Source organism: Macrotis lagotis, chromosome 8, assembly GCF_037893015.1.
Source record: "Macrotis lagotis isolate mMagLag1 chromosome 8, bilby.v1.9.chrom.fasta, whole genome shotgun sequence".
Taxonomy (NCBI): domain Eukaryota; kingdom Metazoa; phylum Chordata; class Mammalia; order Peramelemorphia; family Peramelidae; genus Macrotis; species Macrotis lagotis.
Genome location: NC_133665.1, coordinates 104,184,500 through 104,206,874, shown reverse-complemented (window position 1 = coordinate 104,206,874; position 22,375 = coordinate 104,184,500). Strand labels below are relative to the sequence as shown.

The window sequence follows — 22,375 nt, the reverse complement described above, 5'->3', positions numbered from 1 at the left end:
AAACCAGAAAGCAGTCTGGCAGAAAGTGAGTCAGACTAGTATCTCATACCATATGCCACCACAAGCTTCAAATGGATATAAAAAACTAAACAAGTTAGAGAAGCAAGAAAGGAGATAGTTTTTACAACTATGAAAACCTGTATGAATTCTTAAAGGATAGAGATGATCACGAGAGAGATAAAAACAAGCAATTTTTACATTTTTTTTTTATTTTTACAAAATCAGTGAAGTTAAAGCTAGGTAGGAAAAAATACCTAGAAAAATCTTTGCAGTACACTTCTCTGATAAAGATATAACTAAAAAATCATTCACCTGGAGATCGATGGTCAACTACAAATAGGTATTTTTCAAGTGAAGAAATCCAATTTAACAACCTTGATAAGAGAAATATAAATTAAAACAGCTCTGAGGTTCTACCTCATTCTGATTTGATTGGCAGAAATAACACAAAAGGAAAATAGTAGTAAGCACTGTTGGGAGAATGTTAGCACTGCCCTAGTGCTGGAGCTGTGAATTGCTCCAGTCCTTCTAGAAGACAAAGTAGAACTGTAACCCAAAAGTCAACAAATTGCATTTACCCTTTGGCTCTGTGATGTCACTACCAGCCATATAACCCAAAGAGAAAAGAAAGGAAGAGAGCCTTATGTCAACAATATTCATAGCATTTTTTTGTTGAGCAACTAACTGGAAGCAAAGTGAGTCTTGATTACTTGGGAATTGGGTAACCAAATTATAGTATACTATATAAATGTAATAGAATATTATGTTAAAAAATGATTCAAAGGATAGAGTTTAAGAAACCTGGAAAAATTAGTATGAATTAAGGCAAAAATGAAGTGAAAACAATCAGATGAACAATTTACTTATACAAAAGGAAAACCATTTTGAAAGATCCAGCTCTAATCAATGCAGTGGAACAACTAGGATTCCAGAAGATGAATGATGGATCATACTTCCCCAATTCTTTTTTTTAATAATGAAATATGTTTTAATTCTATGAGAATAAGAAGCCTTTTTTAATATTAAAAGATTACTTGTAGTGAAGAATGTTTCATTTTGTTTTGACATAATTAGATTACCTTTCCATTCTTTTACAGTAAGTCTAATGACAATTTCTAAAATAAAAAAATTGTTCTGAACCCTTTAAAAGGGACTTTTAATAATTGATATTATTATTTTAATCATTATTATGTAAGAACATTTAGCAGTAGGTTAAAGTGCCAAGAGAAACAAACCTGAAGAACTGAAGAAAGATATGTGGTTCCAGCAGCTTTATCTGTTCTTTGATTATAGATTTCTGAATATCTTAATTCATCTTGCTACTCTCTTCTTAATTAAAAAAACAACAGGTATAGTAGATTAAATTATTTGGTTGCTCTACCACTCCCATCAAGATTGACCAATGATGTTCCGTTTCTCAATCTGTAAACTAAAGGAGGAAAAATGTATTAAATAGACAAATGTATTGTTCTAAAACAAAAAGATATTATTTCCCAGTTTTGGTGACTTTGACCAGGACAAAGGCCTGTTTCCTGACATGTAAAATAAGGACTGGTGATCATTTTGTGTAACCATTTAGATTTCAAATCCTTTAATTCTTTCAATTTTATTTAATTCTTGTATATCTGCTTTGCATTAGTTTGCATAACTGCCACAACTGAATCTAGCAAAAAAAAAAAAGGGAGGCCAATTCCCTTTGCCATCAGACTTGATAGATAAGTTATGTATTTCACTGTAACATTAAGATGCTATATTCAGTTCCCAATATTAAAATATGTTAAATCTGGAACCAACAGCTTGAAAAGGTGCGATACAGTGTTTATTAGCTGTGTTAACACACACACACACACACACACACATGCATACACAAACACAATGAAGAGTTCACCTCTGCATATTCCAAAGATCTCATTTGTGTTTTTTAATTTATAAAATTTCAGCATAGAAACATAACCCAGCAGTAATGAGCCCTTGCAAAATCCACAACTCAAATGGTTATATCTAATATAATCCTTATATGTAATATAATCTTTATATGTAATATAATCCTTATATCTAATGCTTATATCTCTGGCAGCTGAGAAGAAATGATAGAAGAGTTATCCTCTCTCTACATATATATATATATATATATATATATATATACTAAAAGTAATTATTACAAGATATGTCAAAAATCATAGAATTTTCTTGGATATTATCCAAAGGTTTCTCCTTTTCATTTCTCTCAGTTCTTTTTTCCTTCCCCTCAATCTTCTAAAATCCTATAATTCTTAAATTAAGTAGTTAAGCTTGAAGCTTGCACAAGCTCAGCTCTCTGTAATGTGATCACTCACAAATCATTTTTTTTTTAGTTTTTTTTGCAAGGCAAACGGGGTTGGGGGTTAAGTGGCTTGCCTAAGGCCACACAGCTAGGTAATTATTAAGTGAGACCGGATTTGAACCCAAGTACTCCTGACTCCAGGGCCGGTGCTCTATCCACTACGCCACCTAGCCATCCCTCACAAATCATTTCTTAATACAAAAGTAATAGCTAGAAGATACAGATATACTTCCCTAACATCATTAATTGGTTTTGCAGAAATAGATGACAGGCAAAAACATTACAGGGTCTCAGATATTTCACACACATTAATTGTGGTTATAACATATGTTGCCATGAAACCATTCAAATTTGAATTATTTTAGAAAAATATGAAAAATTGTGTGATGATCAGTTATGATACTTAACTCTTTTCAGCAGTACAATGATCAATGACAATTCTAAAGGGCTTGTGATGGAAATTTTTCCAGAGGAAAAACTAGTGTCTGAATGCAGACCAAAGCATACTCTTTTCAATTTTTAAAATATGAGACAGGGGCAGCTAGGTGGCGTAGTAGATAGAGCACCGGCCTTGGAGTCAGGAGTACCTGAGTTCAAATCCAGCCTCAGACACTTAATAATTACCTAGCTGTGTGGCCTTGGGCAAGCCACTTAACCCCATTGTCTTGCAAAAAAAAAAAAAACCCTAAAAAAAAGTGAGACATACTGTTAGATTTTTAAATTGTATTAATAAATATTAATTTATAATATTATTAAATATTAAAGTTTTGCAATATGGATCCTGCCTAACTTTGCAGGCAGATCATTTGACACCCCACTCTTACTACTTTCTAGTTAAACTGCCTACTTTTTCTTCCCTCTAAGCAACATGTCATCATTTCTCTGTACAGGCTATGGGGACTCCTATTTCACCTTTCAGGTACAGCTTAAGGGCCATCTCCTTCTCATGTTATATCCCTGATTGTTAGCCTACTCATCTTTCTCTTGCAATTATTTTGTGAAATGTGGGGGCAGTAGGATGTAATGTTAAGAGAAGACCTAGGTTCAAACTCTGCAGGTAAGTGTGTGTATAACTTGGGCAAGTAACTGCAATCCCTCCAGAGACCTCAGATCTATAGAATGAAGCAGTCGGCTCCTAGTTCTAGATGCTGGGGTATGGTACTTTTGTGTCTATGTCCATCCTCGGTGGAACATAAAACTCCTTGAGGGCAGGAACTGTTTACTTTTGGTATCCTCAGTGACTAGCACCTAATAAAAGCTTGCCAGAGGCATCCGGGTGGCACAGTGGATGGGGCACCGGCCCCGGAGTCAGGAGGACCCGAGTTCAAGTCCAGCCTCGGACACTTGATAATTCCCTAGCTGTGCCTTGCCAAAAACCAAGAGAAAAAAACAAGTTGCTGATGGAATGCTATCCTCACCCCAAGAGGATGCTTTAATTTCCCAACACTGACTATCGTTTTTCGGTTGGTACCATACAGAACATTTCTTTTGACATGGTAGCCAAAACCAGCAAAATCTGCAAGATAAAACAATATAGACCGAATATTTCAGGATTTGGTCAAAAGTTTTTTAATTCAAAATTAGATTCAAGACTATTCCCCGTGGAGGGGAGGGGGTAGAAAATATGTAACTTAAAAATGCACAAGTGGATGAATGATGAAAAACTTTCATAACGTGTGACTGGAAAAAGAAAGAAAAAAAAAAGACTTGTTCCAGCGTCACGGCCATCCGCCTCCTCCCCGGCTCCCTCCTTCCGCGCCTGCGCGGTGCTCCGGGCCCCGCCCCCTCCGCGGCGCAGTGAGCAGATGCGCGCGCAATCCCGGAGGCGTCCAGACGAACCCCTTCCCACCTCCCCCCCGACCCCAGCAGCTCCAGAGTCCCGACTCTGCAACGGCCCGGAAACGGAAGCGGCTGCTGCCTCCGACGCACCGCGGCGCAAAAGGGGGCGGAGACAAACAACCGGCAACGGAAAGAAGCCCGCGCACTCCCCGCCTCCCCTCCAGACTTTCCAGCTCTTGATTGGCTAATGGTTCACAGGTGCAGAATAAACTGCACTTTTTCAGATTGGACCAATAGTGGGTTTGTCCCGTTTGATATTTATTTGAATTAAAATCTTCCGCAGATCCCGGGGTGACTGAGGCCACGCCCCTTCAGTGAGCGCTGTATCCGGGTCTGGCCCCCTGGGGGAGGGGCGGGGAAAGCGAGGCCGGAGACTTCCGCTCTGCCCTCCCTCACTGAAATGCACGTCACTGGCAAGCCTAGACGTCATCTTTCTGAAGTCCCTGAGAGGGAGGGAAGGAAGGACAACAATTTTATATTTATCACAAGGGGAGGTGTTTCTGGAGGAAAAAGAATAGTGATAATGATGGCAAAAAAAGATGTAAAGAATGGACCACTTCAGTAGAAGAGAGCAGGAGACGATCCACTAAGAACCAGAGAAGCCATAAAGTTTTGTAGCTGTGTCAATTTATGATATACTGTCAAATCCCAGACTATATAACAAAACTTCACAATTTCATAGACAATATTAATTGTTCTTTTTTGTGATATCAAAATGGCTGTTCATCTTTGTCTAGTCTATATTTAAAAGGATAACATTTGTCGGTGGTTTTTCCTTTACACAAAGGTAGTATAAGAATTTTTACTCCCATTTTATAGATAAGGAAACCAAAGCCCAGAATAGGGAAGTCATTTTACCAGGGTCTCACAGTTAGTAAATCCTAGAGTTAGGATTTAACCTCAAGTTTCTGCACTTGAGCATTTTCCCCTGCTTCTGGATTCCTTTCAGTTTATGATGAAATATCTTGACTAGCCTTATGAGTAATCAAAATTGAATACAAAGGGTTTCACCACATCCACTTTGGGTAATAACATGAATTTGCTAAAACTAGTATGGAGAGACACTTTCCCATCTCCATCTAAATTCCCATGATTCACTAGTTCTAGATTTCACATCTTGAAGAATACTGCTTGGGGCAGCTAGGTGGCACAATGGATAGAGCACCGGCCCTGGAGTCAGGAGGACCTGAGTTCAGATCCAACCTCAGACACTTCATAATTACCTAGCTGTGTGACCTTGGGCAAGTCATTTAACCCCACTGCCTTGAAAAAAAAAAGAATACTGCTGGTCCCTGAATGAGAATAATATTTCTTTTGCTAGAACACTCAGCTCCACATTGTGTATATTACAAACATTGAACTTGTTTTCTTATTTAACTCAGTCCAAGTTCATTTTTCCATTCTTTGATCCCAGTCTTAGTCTTAACCAATTAGATCAGGAAAACTCCATACTGCCAGTGGAACAACTGTATATTTCTTCAACATCCCTCTCTAATCATTAGCTTTTGAGGATAGTATCTCTCTCAGCACTTGTTTTTTTGACAATCTTTTTTTACTATCATTGTGGACAAGCTGGAGAGAGATGGACTAGAGGAGAGTGGTCAGATTGATTTAGAATTGGTTGATTGACTACTTTTGGTTAAGGTCCAATGTTCTCATGAGTGTTATTTTTTTTTAGGTTTTTTGCAAGGCAAATGGGGTTAAGTGGCGTGCTCAAGGCCACACAGCTAGGTAATTATGAAGTGTCTGAGACTGGATTTGAACCCAAGTACTCCTGACTCCAGGGCTGGTGCTTTATCCACTACGCCACCTAGCCGCCCCTCTCATGAGTGTTATTTAATAAATTAATGCTAACTTGGAGGGATAACTTTAGTGAAGTATCTCAGAGATCTGCCCTTGTTTTCAGCCTTATCAATGACTTGGATAGTCATAGATGGCATACTTGTCATATTTATAGATTACAGGAAGCTAGAAATGTTAGTGAATATGGCTTAGAGTCAAAACCCAAAATGATTCGAAAAGAGCTACAATGGGTCAAATTGAATGGGATAAAATTTAATAGAGACAAATACTAAGATTTGCACTCAGGATCAAAAAAGTCAACTGAAATATAGGATGAAAGATGTCACTGAGAACCGTTTCTGTGAAGAGGGTCCAAGATGAAAATCACAGACTCAATAGGAATCAACAAGTGTTACATCACAACCAGAAAAAGTAACTCTATTCCATGTGAATAATATGAAGGGAAGTAGAATGTTCAGAGGTGATAAATAGTACTTTGATACTCTCCCTGACTGGACCACATAATGCTGTATAAATACACTACATTTTAGGTGGGACATAGACAAACTGGGGAAAGTGTTCCTAAGAAAGCTTGATGAGAGGAGTAGAGAATCTACCCTAGGAGATGTTGTTAAAGGAATGGGAAATTATTCTGAAGAAGAGAAGACTTGGTTAAGGGGGAGACATAATAGTTATCTTCAGTTATTTGAAGGGCTGTCCAATGCAAAGATTATTAGATTTGGAATGAGAGGACCTGGGCTCAAATCCTGTTTTTTTTTTTTGTTTTTTTCAGTTATGTTTGATCCTTCATGACTCCATGTGGAGTTTTCTTGGCAGAGATACTGGAGTGGTTTGCCATTTTTCCTTCTCAAATTAATTTTACAGATATGGAAACTGAGGGAAATAGGATGAAGTGACTTGATCAGAATCACAGAGATACTTAAATGTCTCAAGCTGGATTTTAACTTGGTGATGAGTTCTTTCTCACTCTATGTCTTATGGAGCCACCTAGCTCTGCCAAAATCCCAATTGTACTACTGAGAATTTTAAGACCTTGGCCAAATCATAGCCTCTCTGGATCTCAATTTCCTCATTTGGTAAAATGGGGACCTCTAGTTCTATTTGACTCCAGAGATCAGGATAAGGAGAAATGAGCAGGAGTTGCAGATTTTCCAGTTTGAGCTTGACTTAAGACCATCTTCTCCCATTAGAGCAGGCCAGAAGTAGAGTAGGCTGCTGTGGAAGCCTCCTAGTTTTCTTTCACAGGAGATGTTCAAGAGGGGTTTCTTCAGATTCAGGACAGTTGAGATGGTCACTGAAGTATCTTCCAATTCTGTAATTCTGTGATTTCCCCATGGGAACTCCATTCTCTTAGCCACTGTTGACAAGTAATCTAAATTCTCAAAGCCTGAGTTTCCCCATTACTTAACAATCATACTTGCTCTGAAGGTTCAATGAACATGGTTCAATGAACAGAGAGCAGGCCTTGGTTATGTGACCCTTGGAACTTCATGTTTCCTTGTCCTAAGACCAGGGGCTGTAGAGAAGGTGTCCTAGTTCTTACCAGGGATCCCCTAATCAGATGAAATCAAGAACAATACTTGGGGCAGTGGTCTGTTGGAAGGCAGTTTAAATCTTAAAGAGCTATAGTGGAAAAAACACTGAACTTATTTCCAAGTCAGAGGATGAGATAAGAGTCAATACTCTACCACTCCTTCTATGAAGGTGGGTAAGTTATCTCTCTCTCTTCGGGCCTCAGTTTTTTCATTTTAAAAGGAGAGGGATGGGCTAGTTGGACTCTCTGGCTTCTTCCATGTCTGTCATTCTACATTCTAAAGACTTCAAATTTTGACTTTCTATGTTCCTGTTCAACCTTATCCCCCAGCTCCGTTACTCCATATTCTAAAGTCCCTTTGAACCTCAAAGGGTCTCCGACATATAAAAAGAACTATTTTTATCTGACACAGTTCACCAGACGAGCCTTCCCCACTTCACATCATAGGGGGAAGGCTGCAGCATGTCTTACGCTTGATATTCCAACAGCCACTTTCTGCTTCTGTGAGAGTTGCCCCTTTATCCCCCCCCCCATACCCTCTTTCATCCACCTTCGGACACCTCCCACCCCCATTCGTCAGCTTGGCTCCATTCAGATCGATAGATCGCAGTTCAGATGAGCATCCTCCTTCCTTGGCGGTTCATTCAGGCACCTCTCATCATGCAACGCTGTTGCTGGGAAAATGCAAGCGAGGACGCTAGGTGTCGCTATGGAGCAGGCAGGGTCTGCGCCCTCCCCACCAGTAAGGGGGCGGGACTGACTGACAGCTGCCTGGGCCAGCCAGGAGGGAGGGAGGCCCTTCTCCTCCAGTCTCCCTCCTCCCTTCTCAGCGGGGCGGAGAAAGGATACAGCTAAAGGCCCTGGGGATGCGCCTCAAGATCCCGGATAGGCTGGAGGCCCCACGAGGGAATCCTTCTAACGTTGTGCACAGTTATGACGTATCTAAATGGAGCGTGATGATGCCGCATGTGTGCGTGCTTTTGTGCGTGTGCGTGTGCGTGTGACGGGAACAGGGACACACACAGACAGACTCCGCCCCCAGAAGGGACGGAAACGCGCGTCAGTCTCCGCCTCGGATATTGACAAGCTCCGCCCCAAGGGGCGGGGACGAGATCAGTTTCAGCGGCGGCTGTCAATCAGCGTCTTCGCCCCCGGCGGCCCCTCCTCCTCCGACCCGCAACCGCACTGGCCTCTCCTCGCATCTCCCAGCTGGCCCCCCACTCGGCCACCAGACCCACCCCAACATCCCTGTTTTCTACCTTGCTGAACTTGTTGGGGAGCAATCTCAGTCTCTAAACGACTCTCCATGCAGTCCTCAGCATGCTGGGACTCAAAAGACTCGTTAGATGAGGCTTAAATATGTCACAGATCCTATCCTTAGGGAGCTTACCATCTAACATTAGGGGGCAGGTGGAATAAGAAACATTCTAGTAATACATCATTCTGTATGATATCAGACTGAGGCTATGGACCTCTTAGGGAGCTCAGAAGTTGACATTTGAGTTGGGTTTTAAAGCAAAAATGCATCTTAGTTACAGGAATCCCTTCTTCACTTTCCTCACTGAATGCTTAATTCACGCTCCTCCTTTAGGGAAGCAGAGTTCTGGAGGTTTATCGCTTTAGAATGGGTCTAGGACGCTTTTCCTTATACTGAGCCAAAAATCTGCTTTTTTCTTTCCCTTCCATTCTCAAGTAGCTCCTAAATTTCCCTAATGCCTTCTTCCCTCCTCATGTCTCAAGGAGTCGTTCTTAAACCTGTTTCACCTACATTCCCAACTGCCTAGCTTAAGAGTCTAGGTTTCCTCTCCTTTTCTTCTTTTTCTTACTTAGGGTCCTCTTCTTGATAGGTCTAAGGTTTCAGAAATGGGTGTGGGGTGGGGAAGTCTGAATATTATCCTTGGGGGAATCTGCTGGAGGTCAGGGAACTTTTACAGAGAGGTGAAGTACTTTTATTAAGTACTTTCTATGTACCAACGTGCTAAGTGCTGAAGATATAAATACTAACAAAAAGAAAGACAGTACTTCCCCCAAGGATCTTATATTTTAAGCAGAGAAAAATAATACATTAAAGGGAGCTAAAAATGTATGAATGTGTGAGGAGAGCTATCTGTGGGGGGCATGATGATGAAATCTGGAGAATAATAAAGGGTGACTGGTTTAATTTATTTTTATATAGAAAATGAAAACTTTATTTAACATAAAGTCGTTTAGTTTTATATTTTTGATAAGTATAAAGGTCTTTTTTCACAAAAGAGATTCAAGGAGGAACTCCTCAATGGGACAAAAGGCCCAAAGACAGGACAAGGCTTGCCTTGTCTCTTCTGTATAGTGAGGGGAAAAAAAATGGAGATAATTACTTAGGGGTCAGTCCAAGGATGAGGAGGACTTACATAGGGAAAGGAAGTTTCCAAGGACATGGAGGATCTGAGAGACAGAGTTAGAGGAAGGATTCAGGAATTTCATTACACCAGTATTGGAATGTTGCTGTCCATATTCCCATTTCTCCAAAATCAATTAATGCATGGTACCTTATGTATATTGTATGTACAGTCATTCATTTGAACTGTTCTCTGCACAAAGAAGTATTTCTTTCACTTTATTTTTCAGTTAATCAACCTTTATTTTCTTTCTTTACCAATCACCCACTTGCATTTAAAAGAAAAACAAAATTCTTGTGATCAATATAGTCAAACAAATCTACATTATTCATACCCCAGAATGTCTTGTCTCATTCTGCACAGTAAATCCATCACATCTCTGTCAGGAGATGGATGACATAGCTCATTATGAGTCCTCTGAAGTTGTGGTTTGCCTTTGCATTAATCAGAGGTCTTTGTTTTTCAGAGTTGTTTGTCTTTATCATGGTATTGGATAAATTGTTCTGGTTCTGCGAACTTCACTCTGTATCAGTTTGTACAAGTATTCTTTCTGATACTCTCCCTTGCATCATTTTTTTGTCACAATAATATTCCATTACATTCATATGCCATTATTTATTTAGTTATTTCCTAGTTAGTGGACACCTTCAGTTTCTGATTCTTTGCCTCCTCAAATAAAATTGCTTTAAACATTTTTGTACATGTGGATACTTTTCCTCATTATTTGATCTCTTTGGGGTATAAATCTAGTGATGGTACACAGTTTAGTGACTATGATGCATCGTTCCAAATTACAGTGGCAGATATTTTTTAATTGGTGATGTCAATTAATCTTTAATCAAATATCTAGTATGTTCAGGAGTTCATTCATGCTTCTTGCTGAAGCTATTGAAACACCTCACAAACTCTACTTAAGAGAAGCTTTGCAATTTAGGGGAGAAAGGGAACATGAACACAAAGACTGATATATAAAGGAGAAAGGATTAAGTGCAAAAGAGATGTTTAGGCAAAGGGCTAAGAAATGTAAGGAGGAAGAACTGAAGTATCAAAAAAATCATCCATAGTGGAGGGCCCCTGAAACATTTAGTGAAATGGGAAATTGGGCAAACAGATTCTAGCAGGGGCCAGTAAAATAGTCAGGAAGGAGGTTGGTTCATGATGAAGGGGTGTTCAATAGAAAGGATGTCCTGGAGTGGTAGTCAGGGGGAGGGACTAAGGGACCCACTGGAGAAGGAGTGAAGATTGCAGGGTAGTTGTTGAAGGATTACCATGGCCAGTAACTAATGGGGAAGAGAGTTGTTTGATCATGGGAAGGGTCATTCTTTGAGCAACTGAAGACATGACAAGATGAGAGTGTTATAAATTGCTTGTGAATACTTAGTCCAGAGTGATTAAAATTTTTTTATAAGACATCTTCATAAATGGCACAAGAGGCACTGAATCCCAGAAATTTGAGATTTTAAATGCACTCCGAAACGTTTTGTCCCGCCCCTTCATGCCAATCATTTCCTGGGGTCACAATCTAATTGATACATTGGCCCCCATATTTTTTTTTGCAGTCCTGCTCATTATACTAAGGAGCAAGAACAGTTATCTCCTAGAGCATGCACAAAGAAGGATACAGGCCTGATCTAATCTCAGTTTTTGATCAGGTTGAAGCTAAATCTTTTGTCTTAACCAAACAATCAGGCCCCAGTCTTTGTTTTGTTGGAGTTAAGTGGCTTGCCCAAGGCCACACAACTAAGTAATTATGAAGTGTCTGAGACTGGATTTGAACCCAGGTACTCCTGACTCCAGGGCTGGTGCTTTATCCACTTCGTCACCTAGCTGCCCCTCAGGCCCCAGTCTTTGTAATGTAAACTAACAATTCCCCCTTCACTTTCTTGTGGAACTCAAACACCCCATATTCCTCACAATTCCCCCTTTTCTTTTTTTTTTTTTTAATAATTTAGGTTCCACACCATATTAGTGATTTCTTTCTTAATTCACAATCCTTATTATTGATATGACTGCTGACTCCTTTTCTATCAAGATTTTTCCTTCCTCATTATCAGAGTCATGAACAGTCCTATTTTCCAGGTTTGTGTGGGAGCATATGCCAACTTCCTGATCTTTTACTACTTACCTTTTGTCATCTATCTTCAGGCAGTAACTTGATAGATTCAATTTACCACAAACTCCTCTTTCTCTAATCAACTGATTGTCTAATATAACTCTATGTGGAATAACTCATCTCTTGTTTGTCATCCAAGAAGTCCAGGGCCCTAGCTGTCTAATTGGTAATTATTTCCATTACAGCATAAAATCTAATCAGGATATAAATTAGGGTTCCATAGCCTTAACTCCCATCCTATACCTAGGTAGCAGGCCCATAAGTCTAGATAACAACTCCCTGACCAACTCTTGGCAGATGGGTAAATGCAGTAGTAATCACAATTTTCCATACCATAATGCATCCTGACAAAGGATCCAGATACTATCATTATGTCTCCCATGAATCTCAGTCCACCTCTCTATGTAACTTGTACAGTCTAGAATATGCATACCCTGCTTCCAGACATAAATCCAAAGTCATTTGCTCCTCCCCAGGGAAATAACTTTGGCCAGACTAATATAGACAATAGTTACTCTGAACTGACCCAGTCATATGCCACTTGTGTTTTTCCTTTGGACCAGAATCTTGTGCCACAGCGCACCTCTGACCAGGAATTGAAAATCTAGGCCAGACTCAGGGAGACTGGCACCCAAGGTCAATTCTCAAATTTTGGCAGACCTCTGCAAGTCCAACAGTTAGCCACACCACAAGACTGGGCAACAACTTCTCACAGCTAGATTCTTCTCTCATTCTAATTCCCCATTCTCTAAATCAGAGCTAGGATATACAGACTCATGTAGGATGGAATCATGCCACCCAATAATCTCGACCTCCTTTTCTCTTAATGGAGAACATCTTTACCCTGCCTCTCTTCCTCTTTATCATTTCATCAAAATCTTCTTTATCTATAAGGAGAGGGAAGGGGTGTCACATTTACATAATCAAGGAGAAGTTACAGGTATCAAAAGGGACAGATCCCCGACTAAACAATATACACCTAGGTGAGAGATGGTAGAGATGAACTGGTCTGGTGTCTCACCATCTCTCTTTTCTTCTCCCCTGGAGACATCCAATGTCCTTCTGCAACTTCTGCATCTTTTCCAAAAGGTTCTCTCCAACTCAGGGAATTTATTGAGACCTTGTCTTCTGGTAAAGAAACTGCTTAACACTTTACTCAGACCAAAACACATGTTTTCATCACAAGACAATGAGATTCTGGAGCTTATTACAATTTACATTTTGCCTTACTCACTGTCTTGTTGTCATACATACCTCACTTCAATACAATAAACTTCCATAACCGTTTCACTGAATGGGTCAACTCCACTGAAAATTACCACATTAACTTAAACTTGTAACATACATTTAACAATCATCTTGGTACAAAGAGTACCCAAAGTATGGTTTAAAAAATAAAAAGTCTTAACCTTTTGCTCTCATTACAATAATGACTCAAACATCTTTAACCAAAATGAATTTTTTTCTTCCCCAAATATATAATAGATTTTCCTTTTCCTGATTTTTTTTTGCAAGGCAAATGGGGTTAAGTGACTTGCCCAAGGCCACATGTAACTGACAGCAAGTGTCAGAGCCACATACCTAACCTATCTGGCTATTAAATCCAATTGACTTAAAACTTCTTTTTCTGGTTTGCTTGGTTACTATAAAGGTCCAGGATATCAAAAGAAAACTCCTTTATAGATAGTCTTGGACCAGATTTATTCTACCAGGTGAGACATTATTAAAAATGTCACTTTTAGGGGAATCAAGTCAAAAGGATACAACTTTAGGTTGTACTGAAATGCCATCCCTTCAAACTGTAAATCCCTGTCACCTGAAATCTTTAGCCCATTGGCCTTCCTTCCGTCCAAGAACACACTGATCCAGTAACACTTCCTTTTTGCTGACTATCCTGGTATCAAAAATAAAAAAAGAAAATTGATTAAAAGTCCCATGATCTAAAATAATTGTTTTACCTAATTACAATTTTGAGTGAGTCCAATGCACTAAATTTCTATTATTATCTCAATAGGGTCTCAATTAATGAATCCCCTACCTAGAGCTCTGAGTGTCCTTCCTGGGTCCTTGCTAAAACCAGTAATTCTAACTATATCTGGCCCTACATGCCTCATCTCCTACCTCTTACTCGAGGCCTCTAATATCCAAACCCACATCTTTTGTCTGAAATCATATCTACTCTATATAAAGATGGTATATCAGATTCCCCTTGGCTAGAGAACTCTCCTTCTAGCCTAATGTATTTTACAACAAATAAACATCTCCTTTGGCTAGATTACCCACCATCTCCTAAATTTTCATAGAATGATCAGCTAAATATTGTCACAGAAAAATCTCAAATTATCTTTCTTGTGTATTTATTTTTCTCATATTACATAGATGCTTTTACTTCAAAGCAAACAACCACAGTTTTGAAATATACATATATATATATATATATATATATATATATATCCAAAATAATCCCAGTTTACATATATGACTGGAAAATTTCTATACATAAACTTGTTTAACCAATAGCCATCCTTAACATACAAATCATTACTTTCAGAGTTCCTTAAAATCATTGGAACATCTTAGGTGATTTTAAATTTCCAACTTGTGTTATTAATTCCAATATCTTTCCATTATGACATTATACATGAACCACAGATCTATCCCAGAAGGGATCATAAATTTTTTTATATTTCCCTTATTACCCCTTCAAAGCATTGTTAACTCCAGGTTTTAACAATACAATATTCAAATAATATGTTCACAAAGAGATAATATAATCTCCCTGCAGTTATAAAAGAATATCGCATAACTGATAAATATATTTTACTCATCAATAAGTTACCTTACAATGGGACCACACAATTGTTATTTGTTCAGTCATCCATCAGAGCCCTCATATCAGTTTTACCCAGATCCTTCAAGAATCTAATCTCATATATATGATACATTTACAGAGAATCCAGAACTCACATTCCAAAAACTCCATCCAAAATAAAAAATACAATTGTTATCATTATTAGGTTTAACATTAAAATGAATTAGAGCTTTCCCCAAAAAGAAATCAGTAAATCCCCTGATAACATAATTATGTATTTTCCTTCTTAGTAACACAATACCACTTTCCTTTAACCCAAAGGTGTTACAATAGTTTAAAATCCCAAACCACTTTAACAATTTAGATTATTTAATTCCTCCCATTCTGTACAAATTTTTTCAGAACGTAACAATACTAATTCCCCTCTTTTAAAACATTCAGAGTGATTCCCAAAACTCCAGCTCAGAATGGGCTCAATCTTAAAAACAGAGGGTCAGGAGTGCAGCACTTTTAGGCCATGTGGCCAGAGCAGAGACATTCATTAAACATTTCCTTTCAATAAATGTGTCTCCCAAGCCCTGGATTTTACATTTTCTTCCTTTCACCTCTGACTGGGTCTTTCCCTTTAAGGCTTAAGCACTTGAAGTCTCCAGCCCGTGCCCCCCTCTTTTTTTTTTTTTTTTTTTGCAAGGCAGTGGGGTTAAGTGGCTTGCCCAAGGCCACACAGCTCAGTAATTATTAAGTGTCTGAGAACGGATTTGAACCCAGGTACTCCTGACTCCTGGGCCGGTGCTCTATCCACTGTGCCACCTAGCCGCCCAGCTTTTTAGCCGTCCAGCTTTTTTTTCTTTAAGAGTTCCCCCCATTTCTCTCTTTAACTCCACACACCAGCTCCACACTGGCCCAGTGAAGGAGGGGCAGAGCTCCACGAGGGAGATGCTGCAGACCTACTTCCTCCTCCCTCACCTTCTGAAATTCCTCAGGCCAATCCCCAGCTCCCCAGGTTTAAAACTTAAGCTGAGAGAGGCCGAGCCAAGATGGCGACAAGAAGGGATCGAGTCTTAGGAGCTCTCTGATAAAATTCATCAGCTAAGGACTCTAACTAAACTTTCGAGAGACAGAACCCACAGAGGGACCCAGTGAGGCAGTTCTCCCACTCAAGGTAACCTGGAAAAGAGCAGAAAGGCTCTGCTCCCCGGGGTTGGAGGGGCAGCCCACCAGAGGGGTGGCCCGCCAGAGCCAAAGAACTTCATCCTCCTGGAGGCAGCCCCAGGGCACTGGGAGCCGCAGCTCTCAGCAGCGGGGGAGTCTCCAGAGTTGCACCCCGGGGGAGCACCGGGCACAAAGTGGGGGAACAGCGGGGGACCTCTGCCAGAGTGAGCACATGGAGCCCAGCCCTCAGGGCACAGCCAGCAGCTTGGTCTTTCTGCAGCCCAGAGCCAGAAACAGAAGCAGGCGGAGCACATTCAGATCCTGATCACAGTCTAGGCCCCCCCACATAGAACAACAGCCCCCCCCCCCACCTCGGCCCGTGGCAGAGGGGGGCGCTTATGGTCATTCACAGACCAGGAGGGAGGACAGAGCCTCACACACTGAGACCCTTGTGGGAGTGTCCCAAAAGCTCAGGAAGCACCCCAGAAACAGGCCCAGGCTGGGAAAATGAGCAAGCAGAGAAATAAGAGGAAGACTATTGAGAAATATTTTGCAAATGAGCCCAAGAAGGATCAAAATGCTCAGTCTGAAGATGAGGAAGCACAAGCCCCTGCATCTAAAGACTCCAAGAAAAACAGAAATTGGGCTCAGGCTATGATAGAGCTCAAAAAAGACTTTGAAAATCAAATGAGGGAGTTGGAAGAAAAACTGGGAAAAGAAAGAAGAGAGATGCAGGAAAAACATGAAAATTGAAGTCAGCAGCTTAGTCAAGGAAATCCAAAAAAATGTTGAAGAAAATAGCATGCTAAAAAACAGCCTAGGTCAAATGGATAGAACAGTTCAAAAAGTTATAGAGGAGAAGAATGCTTTAAAAAGCAAAATTGGCCAGATGGAAAAAGAGATAAGAAAACTCTCTGAGGAGAACAAATCCTTCAGACAAAGAAGAAAATTCAGGGAGATTGATGAATTTACCAGAAATCAAGAATCAATACTTCAAAACCCAAAAAAATGAAAAATTAGAAGAAAATGTGAAATATTTCATTGAAAAAACAACTGATATGGAAAACAGACTTAGGAAATATAATTTAAAAATTATTGGAATACCTGAAAGTCATGATCAGGAAAAGAGCCTTGACATCATTTTCAAAGAATTACTACAGGAAAATTGCCCTGATATTCTAGAAGCAGAGGGCAAAATAGAAATGGAGAGAATCCACTGATCCCCCAGAGAAAGAGATCCCAAAAAACCAACCCCTAGGAATATTATAGCCAAGTTCCAGAACTCCCAAGTCAAAGAGAAAATATTACAAGCAGCCAGAAGGACACAGTTCAAATATCGTGGAGCTGCAGTCAGGATCACACAGGACTTAGCAGCAGCTACATTGGAAGCTCGTAGGGCTTGGAATACAATATACTGGAAGGCAAAAGAGCTTAGAATGCAGCCAAGAATGAACTACCCAGCAAGGTTGAATGTTCTCTTCCAGGGAAAAAGATGGACTTTCAATGAACTGGGGGAATTTCAAAGGTTCCTTTTGGAATGGCCAGAGCTGAACAGAAGGTTTGATCTTCAGATACAGGACTCAGGTGAAGCATGGAGATTGGAGGAGAGGGGGGAAATATGAGGGACTTAATGAGGATGAACTGCATGTATAGAAAAATGATACTGATAATATTCATATGGACCTTCTCAGTTAATAGAACAGGTAGAGGGAGCTTTTATAGTTGAAGCACAGGAGAAAGCTGAATTCGAAGATGAAATATGGTGTAAAAATGGAGTCAATAGAAAAAAAGGGAAATGGAAAGGGAGAAAGAAAAAGGAGAGGGGGAACAGTCCAAGATATTTCACATAATAAGATTTTTTTTTATTACAATGAGCTATTGCAATGATATGGAAGGGGGGAGGCAAGGGGGAATGAGGGAACCTTTGCTCTCATCAGAGGTGGCTAGGAGAGGAAACAGCATATATACTCAATGGGGTATAGGCATCTGGAGTAAGAAGGAAGCGGGGAGCAGGGGGAAGAGGTGGGGATATGAATAAAGGAGGAGAGGATGGACCATGGTGGGAGAGTGTTCAGATATAACACATTTTCTTTTTTACTTCTTGCAAGGGGCTGGGATTGGAAGGCCTGCCCAGGACCATAGGGCCAGGTGGATTCTGGGCCTAAGGGGTGGTATGGGGGCTCAGGGCTTCTTGGCCCCAGGACCAGGAATCTGTCTGTTTTGCCACTCAGCTACCCTACAGCAGAGTCAGAGTGAAAGGAGAGAGAAAATATAGTACATGGTAGTGGATAAATAAGAAAGGAGGGAGTTGCGATCAGCAATGGCAACGTTGGAAAAATATGGAAGTAACTTTTGTGATGGATTTATCATAAAGAATGTGATCCACCCGTGACAGAGTTGTTGGTATTGGAACAAAGACTGAAGCACATTTTTTGTTATTGTTACTTGGGGGAGGGTGCAGGGCAAGTGGGGCTGGGTGGCCTGCCTGGGGCCACATAGCAGGGTGATCTTTGGGTGTCTGGGGCTGGATTTGGACCCAGGTGCTCCTGGTTCAAGGGCCAATGCTCTGTCTGCCACCCAGCCACCCCTACTATTATTACTATTTTATTTTATTTTGGGTCTTTTTTTTTCTTCTTTTTGGTTTTTGCAGGGCAGTGGGGATCGGGTGGCTTGCATGTCACATGGCTGGGTGATTATTGGGTTTACGAGGCTGGATATGGACTGGGGTGCTAGTGGCTCCAGGGCTGGTGCTTCGTCCATTGTGTCACCTAGCCATACCTACGATTATTACTATTAGTTTTTTTAATTTTAATTTTTTTTCTCTCCCCTTTACTTTTTTCACCCAAGCAAGTCTATCTATATTCATGGGGGGGGTATTTTGTTTACTTGTAAACAAGAATATTTTATTAATGTAAAAAAAATCTGTACAAAATGAGAATAAAAAAAAGATAATTAGGCTAAAAAAAAAAAACTTAAGCTGAGTCCCCAGATCCAGAAATACCTAAACCACACCACTATGAACACACACACATACACACACACACACACACACACACACACACACACACACTCTCAATCATACACTAGACTGGATCCAATCGGCTTTCTTCTGGTTTTTGGCTACCAGCCATGATGCTCCCTTGCCCCCCCCCCCAATATGCCAGCAACCTTCCCCATGGTGGGCTTTAAGATTTTGGAGAAATTCCTAGAGGGGGACCCAAATCCCCCTCTCTCTCTTTGGGGTACCCTATACTCTGGCTTCTCCTTTGGGATAGATCTCTCACCTGGAGGACTTTTCAGTCAGCCAAGACAGCTCTGGCCACCACCCTGGAGATCCTCCCTTACCAAGGTTCTTATCCCAAGACATTTTAATCACTCTCGGCTCCAAAACTCCGGGCCAATCTTCCCAGGAATCTCTGAAATATTTCCTCTGCAGAGAATATCAAGAAAGTGTGCTTGAAATCAAGCTGTTAGCACACATTATTTTCTTGTGTTGTTCTGGGAAAATTCCCAAAGTTTTACATTATATCCCAAACAAGCCCCTGAATAATTAGTCCAGAGTGATTAAAAGTGTTTTTTTTTTTAAATTAAGACATCTTAATAAATGACACACCTCTCTCAAGGGGAGAGAGGCACCGGAATCTTGTAAATGTTATTTCTTATATGCACTTTGAAAGGCTTTGTTTCTGTCCCTTTGTGCCAATGATTGGCTGGGGGTCACAAGTCTAATTGATACATTCATCCCCATACATTTTCTCTGTCCTGCTCATTATACTAATGAGCAAGAACAGCTACCTCCTTGACCAGGTGCAAAGGAGGAGGATGTGGCCCCTAGGTTAACTCAGAAACAGGTGGCTCAGATCTGATCTAATCTCAGTTTTATTAAAATTTATTTATTTATTTAAGGCAATGGGGTTAAGCGACTTGCCCAAGATCACACAACTAGGCAAGTAAGTGTTTGAGGTAGGATTTAAACTCAGGTCCTCCTGTCTCCAGGACTGTGCCACCTAGCTCACCTCAATCCCAGTCTTTGATCAGATTGAAGCTAAATCTTTTGTCTTAATTCACATATGTCCCCAAAGGCAACAATACAGTCAGACCCCAGTCTTTGTAATGTAAAATAACAATTCTCTCTTCAGAATTTTGTGGAACCCAAACACCCCCATATTCCTCACAAGAGTGAAAGGAGTTGGTGCTTTTGCTGGAGACTTCTCTCTCCTCCCATCCCCTCCTCCTGCCAGGAGAGGACACTTGAGTGAATGAAAATTGTTCTGGACTAAGAATCAGGAAGCCTAGGCTTGAATTCTGATACACTTTCTAGCTAGCTATAGGTCCTTGGTTTCTTCATCTGTTAAATGGGGTTACTAATACTCACAGAGCCTTGATGAGGAGAGCTTTAGAGCACTAGAGAAATGGAATTTATCATGATTCTTCTCAAGTGGACTTTGGACAAGACTGCCAAGGTCATAGTTGCTGAGAGAAGATGGGGAAGGAAAGGGGGGAGGGAATGTTTGCCTGGTTGCTAGGTAATGGGCAGAAGATTCTAAGGGGAAGCCTGGGTGGAGCAAGGGGCTAGAGTTCATTATTGGTAATGGGGTCTGGGCCTTTCTGTCTGCTCTTTTTCCTCCTGTTGATCCTGTGGTTGGCACCTCCAAGCCAGACTTGGAGCAGGCCCGTCTGGTATCAGGTTGGATTGGACCTACAACCCTGGGGATGCCAGCCACCAAGTCTGGTGGACTGTGGGGCAGGTCTGGCCTGCCCAGGCCAGTGGATGGGCCTGAGCACCATAGGTAGTGTCTACCCGCTGACTGCTGTCACCATCACTGTGTTGATAGTGATTACCCACTTTGTCTACCAAAGGTTCCAAGTCTTCTCCTCCGACGACCTGGTGAGTGTGGATAGGATTCTGGATTCCCCGCCACTCTGCTTTCCCCTCACCCCCAACTCATCATCACTGAAATCTCTGTCCTGTCCATCTTGCATTCTCCTTTGGTTGTGTTAAGAGAAGCATAATGGACAGAGCATTGGACTTGGCATTAGAAAGACCCAAGTTCAAATCCTCCTCCTGCCACTAAGGAGCTGTGACTCAAAGCTACTTCCTTTCTGCAAGCCTCCATTTCCCCATCAGTAAAATCAAGGAGTCAGACTAGATCATCTCTAAGGTGCTTTCCATTAATCAATTCCTTCAGTCTCCTCCACTCTCAACTATGATTCCTTGATCTCTCTCCTGATCTCCCATTTCTCCCCACTCCAGAACACTCGAACACAGTCGATTGTGCCACCAGACCTCCTTTTGCCCCCAAAGTCGGGATCACCGCTTTCGGACCATGCCCTGCTCTGCAATGTGCTGCATATGCTGGATGCTGTCCTAAACTACATTGAGTGCTACCTTCAGCAGCAGAAAAGCTATTCCCCACTCTTAGTCTCTACTGGTAGAATAAAGAGCCCCTCTTCTAGTACATAATCCCCTGGTCTCCTGCCTCCCTTTGTGAACATCAAGCTCGGCAGATTCTCTTAGACACTCTGCTCTTCTGGAGTTTTAGGCTCCAGAGTAATCCCCCCGCCCCGGGCTAACCTTGGGGCCTGGACCCCTCATCCCCTCTCCTCAGTCTTGACCTTGAATAATGGGTTTGATTCTGTTGTTTCTCTCTCTCTCTCTCTCTTTTTAGGGACCTTCCTCCTCAATCTGAGGCTCTTGTCATCTGAGTTGTTTTCCCATCCCTCCTCCCCAGCCACCTTCCCTCTTCCTATCCTCTTCTTTGAGCTTGGAAAGGACAAGGAAAAATTGTTGCTCAGGATCTGGACTGGGGTCAGGGGTGGGAGGTGGGAGAGGCAGGAAATGGATGGGGAAGAAGGAACTTTTTAGAGACAGAACATCCCTAAACTCATTTTTTCAGGAAGTCATTAGTGTATGTATACAGATTTTTGTGTTGAGATGGAGGAGATGTAAGATCTCAATAAAACATGGTCCCTGCCATCCTGAAAATTACAGTCTAGTAGGGCCAAGACATATGAAATATATAATAATATATGAAAATACTGGTAGTACATGACTTGGAGTCAGGGAAATTTGAATTCAAATATTTTCCCATATAATTACTGGGTAAATCACTTAACCTTCCTCAACCTCAGTTTTCTCATTTGTAAAGTGGGGATAATCATAGAGCCTTGAAAGGAAAAAAAAACATCTCTTAAGTCCTTACTATATGTCAGTCACTGGCCTAACTGCTTTACAAATATCTAACTTGAGTCTCACCACAGTCCCAGAAAGTAGGTGCTAATTTTAGCCCTATTTGGGAAAACTGAGGCTGAGGGAAATTAAGTGACTTGCTTATGTCTGAGGCTGAATCTGAACTCAGGTCTTTAAGATTCTTGGATCACTGGACTACCTAACTGCCTCTAGGTTTCATAAGATTAAGTC

At 41.0% G+C, this 22,375-nt stretch overlaps 1 protein-coding gene and 1 long non-coding RNA gene across 2 annotated transcripts; one reads left to right on the top strand and one right to left on the bottom strand.

The window, feature by feature from the left end:
• Positions 1–1,240: 1,240 nt before the first annotated feature.
• On the bottom strand, positions 1,241–20,432 carry LOC141494916 (uncharacterized). The gene is made up of 3 exons (XR_012470580.1): positions 20,330–20,432; positions 19,239–19,384; positions 1,241–1,429 (listed from the first exon to the last, which is right to left on the bottom strand). It is a non-coding gene; the product is annotated as an uncharacterized LOC141494916 (long non-coding RNA).
• A 75-nt stretch (positions 20,433–20,507) lies between these two features.
• Positions 20,508–21,420, top strand: TMEM89 (transmembrane protein 89). The gene is made up of 2 exons (XM_074196040.1): positions 20,508–20,842; positions 21,209–21,420. The coding sequence occupies exons 1-2, from the start codon at positions 20,546–20,548 to the stop codon at positions 21,416–21,418; spliced, it is 507 nt and encodes a 168-aa protein (XP_074052141.1). The 5' UTR covers positions 20,508–20,545; the 3' UTR covers positions 21,419–21,420.
• The last annotated feature ends 955 nt before the right edge of the window (positions 21,421–22,375 follow it).

Bases quoted from the DNA above. Each gene is read 5' to 3' on its own strand.
- TMEM89 (XM_074196040.1), top strand. From the start codon at position 20,546: ATGGGGTCTGGGCCTTTCTGTCTGCTCTTTTTCCTCCTGTTGATCCTG. The intron at 20,843-21,208 runs GTGAGTGTGGAT...TCCCCACTCCAG, and splicing joins TCTTCTCCTCCGACGACCTG to AACACTCGAACACAGTCGAT.